Source organism: Aplysia californica, unplaced genomic scaffold, assembly GCF_000002075.1.
Source record: "Aplysia californica isolate F4 #8 unplaced genomic scaffold, AplCal3.0 scaffold00048, whole genome shotgun sequence".
NCBI lineage: Eukaryota > Metazoa > Mollusca > Gastropoda > Aplysiida > Aplysiidae > Aplysia > Aplysia californica.
The window spans coordinates 2,052,032-2,059,374 of record NW_004797318.1 but is presented as its reverse complement, the minus strand read 5'-3'; the positions used below and the strand labels follow the sequence as shown (position 1 = coordinate 2,059,374).

At 37.7% G+C, this 7,343-nt stretch overlaps 1 protein-coding gene across 1 annotated transcript in view; it reads left to right on the top strand.

The window, feature by feature from the left end:
* LOC101861494 (sodium leak channel non-selective protein) overlaps window positions 1-7,343 on the top strand; it is a gene marked incomplete in the record, with an annotated part of 77,838 nt that overhangs the window by 3,781 nt on the left and 66,714 nt on the right. Inside the window, 6 exon segments of the mRNA XM_013079319.2 lie at window positions 40-123; window positions 1,048-1,196; window positions 3,139-3,267; window positions 4,635-4,786; window positions 5,612-5,754; window positions 6,746-6,850. Coding sequence (XP_012934773.1) covers window positions 40-123; window positions 1,048-1,196; window positions 3,139-3,267; window positions 4,635-4,786; window positions 5,612-5,754; window positions 6,746-6,850 — 762 coding nt within the window.

Genomic DNA, 7,343 nt, shown 5'->3' with positions numbered 1-7,343 from the left:
TCCATCTTTACCCACATTTATGTTATTATTTCTGTGTAGGGTGAGGCTCCATACCTGAAAGACAGATGGTGTCAGTTTGATGGCGTCATGGTCATGTGCCTCTGGGGCAGTGTCATTCTTCAGGTAAGAGAAAAACGAAAAGCTTCTCTGCAAATGTATCCACTTGGGCAAGAAAATTTTCTATTGTAGCTGCCAAGGAATATCAGGCTGTTATCATATTTATAATGATAATAGTTAATAATAATTGCGTTTACATATCCCGCGACACCCAAAAGGGTATAAGCGGCGGATAAAAGTCAATAGTAAAAGCATTTATATAATGCCTATCCAAGAACCCATGGCCTTCAATGGTTGCAAGTCCAAGACCCTAACCACAAGACCACCACCGCCATCCTTTTCAATTGTAGTTTCATCTTGTGATTTCTAGTGATGTAGGATATTTAGGGAACTTGAGACCAGGCTCTGAAACAATGTCAACTAATGTCGCTGACACAACTTTGAAATGGGGAGTCATTATGGTGTGACCTCGAAGAAGACATGAACACTGCAGTGAGTTTGCTCACAGTGATGTGTTTGCAATTGTAATTGAAGTTGTAAATGTTTTAGCCCCTTTGGACATAATTCAGATTTTATTAATATAAGAAGTGACCTTTTTTACCCTGCTCATGGGAGCCAACCTTCGCTGAGATGGACAATGTCCCAGAAGACGGACGGAGATACTCAATTAAAAAACCTCCCCATGTGGGAACTGAACTCACATTTTCTGCATGAGATGATGAAGTACCTAAGAAAGACGGAAATAAAGATAAGAAATTAAAACACTTTGTTTACTCACAGTAGTCATTATTGACTAGTTTTTGGATGAGTTTGTTGAGGATATGATGATTAACACCAAGACATTGGGAATTAGTGAAATAAAAAAAAAGTTTTCTGTGTACATCAAAGTAAACATTAAAGGATTTTTAACCCAAGGGTTAGTAATTATCAATGTAGTTTTGTGTTATAAATGAAAGAGTTTAAGATGTGATCCTATTCTTCTGTTTACAGATCTATGAAATGGCCGTTCACCCACATGTAAACTCTGTGGCTGCCATCATGAGAATCATTAGGTCTCCGCGGCCTTTGATCCTGGTCAGAGTTTTCCGAAATTTTCTCAAGTTTCAGTTACCAAAGAACAGATTGAACTCAATCTTCAAGTGAGTATTGTCCGATGAACTGTCACAGTACAGTGGAACCCGCTGTAGCAGCCACCTAGACAATTACTTTTACAAACAGCCACTTGTAGAAGACAATCATTTTTACAAACAAACACTTACCATTTCACCCCACGCGGGTTTACAAAAATTATTTTTTACATTATGAAGACACTGTCAGACATCCACCAATTAGATCTATCTAAGATGGCCACTTTTCTTCTCGACAATGGGTGGCCGTCTTCGACAATTTTGATTGTGCATGCCCAGTGAGGTTTTTTCTAAAGTACATTTTCCTTGTCCCAGAACAGTGATGGTAATGATCTTGGTTAAATTTCCTGGTTTTAATAAAGAAATAGCTTTGTAAATATTTTACATTCTGTTCCTATCTACTACTAAATCTTAAACTGTAACCCACTCACTGCCTCACTCAAGATTGTAAAGCTATTTGATAGCATGCACCAGAAAAATAAATTTAATCTTTTTGGACAATAAACATCCCTTGTTCCCTCAAATAAAAATGTCAGTCAGAAGTAAAAGACCTCAGCTTTCAATCTGTACGAAGAAAGGTATACAGAAGGTCATTCTTACCATCATCCATCAAACTTCTTTCATTTCGATCATCTTGTTACAAGTATTCATATTGACCTTAAAGTATGCATTATAATACCATTGAGTTACAATCAGATTACTGAGTATGTAGGTTATCTAGGTTAACGTTATTATTGTTCATATTATTGTTCATTTATTTTATTCATGTGACTGTGAGCCTGTTTGTGAGTGCAAGCATACTGCGTGTGTGTGCATATTTGTGTGTGTGGATGTGTGTGTGTGTGTGTGTGTGTGTGTGTGTGTGTGTGTGTATGTGTGTGTATGTGTGTAAGTGGTAAAACACTAAACCAATGAGCTAGAATTTGGACATTAAAGATGTTTCTTATCTTATCTTATCTTATCTTATCTTATAAGATTATAAAGGAAAGTAGATCTGGCAGTGAAAGGGTCAATTATATTTCTTACTGCTGCAGGAATAAATGTGCATTGATATTAAACAGCTCTGATTTTTTTGTCATGTAGAGTAAATTTTGACTTGACAATTTATATGATTCTATTTGTTTAAATTTGAACAATGAATAGCATCCTTTCAATGATTCTGTTTTCTCTAACCTCTGGAAAATAGTTTGTGTCAGGGAAAAGACTTTGGCATGTATATATGAGGGGGTGTGATTGACATATGGGAAAACCAAGGTTTTTTGCTTATAAATGCGCTTTGTTACCGGCTATCAGATGCATAAAATGTTTTCGGCCAAAACCCAACCCATACTTCATAAAAACTACCTAAAAATCTTCTTTTTATGTATATTTGTGCGTATAGCAGCATTCAAAAAGCTGATTTTCTGAAAAGTGCTAAAATGAATGTAGCGGGTTTTGAATCTCGGCCCCTCATATATGTGTCATGATGCAGTGGAATGCGACGCTCGTCAATTTTTGGACATGTGGAGTTATTGGTGTCACTTTACAGCTTGTTCAATTGTCTTGCTTTTGGTGAAAAATATACCCATCTATCATGAATAGAAGTCGAGATATATGCGATTGAAGGAGATGGGAGTCGCCTGGTTTAAAAAAGATAAAATTATCCAGAAAATGGCCTCCAAAGTATGGCGACTTCCAAAGCTTGAGACTCAACTCAGAAACTGCAAGTTTACATTTTTGTGCCTTAAATCAACATTCTTTAGTGAAATCCACACTGAAATGTGTTTTTAAATTGACCTTTTTGTTGAGTCAAAAAACGAACATTTGATAAAAAGTTTCAAACGGACAGATAAATGCCAATTTCTTTGATTTCATTATTTTGACTAGCACCTGATTTCACTTTGATGCCTCACGTATTACGAGCATATATGCAGATGCTGTAGTATATGATGAAGACTTCTGTCCCCACCTACAGGCGGTCAAGTCAACAAATCTACAATGTGGTCATTTTCTACCTGTTCTTCATGTTGCTCTATGGCTTCCTGGGGGTGCAGTTCTTTGGTAAAATGAAGTACAGATGTGTCAGGAATGGAACTGATCCAGGGTGAGTTTGGTCAAATTTTTTTGCTGTTGTTGTGTTATTTTTTATTTTCGTCTGTGTTTGTACAGCATTTGTCCGATACAAAATACTCCCAGAGGCTGCTGAATTAAGTTTACTGTATTGAAGATTGTATTGAACCCATACAGCGGGTGGTTGGCGGGTGCTCTGGTGTGGTTTGCTTCTTCTTTCCTATCAAACATCCATCGTCTTTGTCTCCCATCCTTCTTTTTTTGTATTTGTTACTGTCCTGTAACACCTCTAATCTTCGGCACTTATATGACTTTATTCTGTTACAAGTGCCGTACAACACCTATGAAACAAGAACCCATAGGCATACAGTGTCTTACAGTTTCCGTCCATTGGTAAACATCACGGGTTCTGAGGTAGAGCCATATATGCTTTACGTTTGGAATATGTACCCCTTCTCTGTGAAAACCATCAACATATCTTTATGAAAAGTATTATTCTGGAAAGATTATGGTGGATGGTCGAAGAATGCCTGGGTTGAGTCTTATATCTTCCTGTAGTAGACTGCTGATGAAAGGCTCCACAGAAAGATCCAACTTCTTTACTGCTGATATTTATTTGTCTGTCAGTGTGTTTTTTGTCTGTCTTGCCTCTCTGCAGGCTCTCACTGACAGCTATCTTGTCAATCAATGTGCTTCTCTCATGGTCTAAAGGGCAGACAGATTATAATAATATACATTCTTAACTCAACAGCTTTTTATCCACATATTGTAGGACGAATGATTACAAAATTTCAAAGTATTGAAAAATTGCAAGTTAGGATTTGTACCATAAACTTCTTGTAATTAGTTCAGTAGGAGCCAAATAGAATCTTCCCCCCCCCCCTCCCCCAATCCCATAACCCATCCACTCATTAGAACTTTACTTTTCTGATCTAGTGGCCATCTGAGTTCCAGCCTTTTGGCCTGTCCATATGGCAAAAAATTACAAGCTTTTATTAGCCGTGTTTTGTTGTTGTATAGAGTATTTCTGATGTCTGGGAGGCAGGTAGGTAGGTAATAGGCAGGTCGCTAAGAGCAGAGCAGGTAAAGTGGTGATGTTATACTCTTTTATCCTGGCACTACAGTCACACAACGGGCAGTCAGGTGGGGTGTCCTTGCGGATCCTATTAAGGTAGGAATTCAACGGGATGCGTTGTGTTCGCAGGTGAAAGATTAGTAACTTGATCTCTTCTACTCAGAGGGAATTTAGTGCATCTTTTGAGTTGGGAGCAGTCATGTGTGCAAACACTGCTCTTCCAGCTTTGCCCATTGCTCATCCACTCATCTAAAGAAGGAGACTCGAGACATTCTATAACCCACTGTGAGCTCCCCTCTAATCTCACACCCTCTCCTTTTGTCCAGCAACGTCACCCTGTTTGACCTGGCCATGCCGGACACGTTCTGCTCTCCCTTTGCTGACCCGGACTCAGGCTACCAGTGCCAGAGCGGCCTGGTGTGTATGGAGCTGACCATGAGCCCCAAGGTCATGGGTTTTAATGGCTTCGACCAACTGCGTAAGTAACTTTCCTTGCCTCCATTATTTATTTTTATATATATATATATATATATATATATATATATATATATATATATATATATATATATATATATATATAAAATAGTATATATTTTCTGTCTGCATGGCTGCCTAATATTACAATTGATATATTGCCGAGTCATTGTTTGTGTAATAATGTGAGTCAACTTTATGACTACTATCGTGTTGAAAGGGATAGACAAGCAGATGTGGATGATGATATAGCATCGTGGAAAAGAAGCAAAAAGTTGGGAGCAAACCACATTAGACTCTTACCAGCCACTAGCACTTTACCTGATATTTTTTTTTTTAATTTAAGAATTTTAAATAGTGCCTGAAGGCAAACCTGGAAACTGGCTTTTGTTGTGTATGTGTACATGTTCCAAGGGAGTGCATTTCTGTCATTTTCTGTGAGGTGTACTTTTTTCCCCCTCAACTTGGTGTGTTACAGTATTTTTAATAACTATTGTTCACTCCTGTGTGCATAAATATTTCATGTGTTGTGTTCTATTCCCTTCTTTCTGAGGTTGAAAATTTGTTAGTGACAATTTCACGATATTATGTTCTAACAACTGTGTGCTTCATCATTGTTCTGTGGGCATTGTGAAATAAGAGTCTGTATTGTTATTCTTTGGGATTATTCACGACAGTTTTCCTTTCTTTTCTCCATTCACCCAGAGACAGAATATATAATTCTTTTACTTCCCTGATCCAGCTGCCTCTTGAGACTGAGCCATGTGACTTGACATCATTCCTGAAAACCCCCCATTAATTTGAATTTCTATATTTTTTTGTCTTCCAGCAACCAGCGTGTTTACAGTGTATCAAGCAGCGTCTCAGGAGGGTTGGGTATTTCTCATGTACAATGCCATCGACAGCCTGCAGTCGTGGAAGGCCTACATCTACTTTGTCACTCTCATCTTCTTCCTGGCTTGGCTGGTTAAGGTAGGATTTGCATGACTTGTTGTTCAAATGTGAGTCAGTGTGGTGAAATCAGGTGCTCGTCAAAATACAGAAATTGGAGAAACAGACATTATTCCGCTAGTTTGGAAATCTTTATCAAATTATTTTTTTTGGCTTAACCTCTTTTAGGTCCATATAAAAATACATATCCGTGTGAATTTCACTGAAAAACATTGATTGAAGGCACAAAATATGTCATTGTTTAAAGTTTTCACAGACCCTTTCAGCTAATTGAGTTACCAAACTCTGGTGGCCATTTTCTAGCTAATTTCACCACTAAAAGCATGCGACCTCACTTCCTTCAATCGCAAATATCTTGAATTCTTTTCAAGATAATGAATATTTATGTCATAGGAAGAAAGGCAAATAAATCAACTTTCAGTCAGATGGAACCAATAACTCAACATGCCCAAAAATTGACGAGTGTCTGATTCCACTGCGTCGTGACACACATTTTAGGCCTATATTTATGTATACTGGAAAATGTGGTTTCATTGGAGACTGCTGAAATTTTTTTGAAAGAAAAAGAAATACAAATAGGAGAACTTGAAGAAGCCCATGTGGGCCGCTTGCTGATAAAAACAATCAAGGAAAGACAAATAAAGTTTCTGGGACACTTGAATAGACATAGAAGCATTGAACATCTAGCTCGCAGAATTTACGAAAAATGAAGCAGGGGTAGACCTTGAGCAACTTACTTGGAGAGTCTAAATAGATGAGTGACAGGGAAAGATCAGGATAATGAAGCATTTTTGAGATCATCGGAGCACAGGAATGAATGGAGAACCATGATCGCTGATGTCTGTCGCAGATCTGATGCTTGATGACGATGTTAGGAGGGAGGCAAGACAGCCATGACCTATTTGTCCAGTGCTCATTGAAGTTGTTAGAATTTAATGCTCTCAAGAATGTCCTTTTTAGAATGGTTTCATAGCCATAATATTTAACAAAACCTGTGGTTTTTGTATTTCAGAATGTTTTCATTGCTGTCATCATTGAGACATTTGCCGAGTTCCGAGTGCAGTTCCAACAGATGTGGGGGTCGAGAGGGGGCACTGCAGAGTCTGACGGGAGTCAGGTGTGTTGACATATTGTCCTGATTTATGAAGACCTTTGTCAAATAATGCTATTGTCTGGATCTGTAAAGACTGCTATCTCAATGGACGGTTATCATAATCTGTAAAGACTGCTTTGTGAAGACCATTATATAGGCGGATCATTAATATAATTTATCAAGACATATCTATTCAGAGGGACCATTAATGTAATTTATCAAGACATATCTATTCAGATGGACCCTTAATGTAATTTATCAAGACATATCTATTCAGATGGACCATTAATGTAATTTATCAAGACTTATCTATTCAGATGGACCATTAATGTAATTTATCAAGACTTATCTATCAAGATGGACCATTAATGTAATTTATCAAGACTTATCTATCAAGATGGACCGGTATAATAATCTGTAAAGACTGTTTTGTAAAGACCATTATCAAGATGGACCACTCATGTAATTTATCAAGACTTATCTATCCTGACATACCATTCATGTTGTTAGGAAGGAA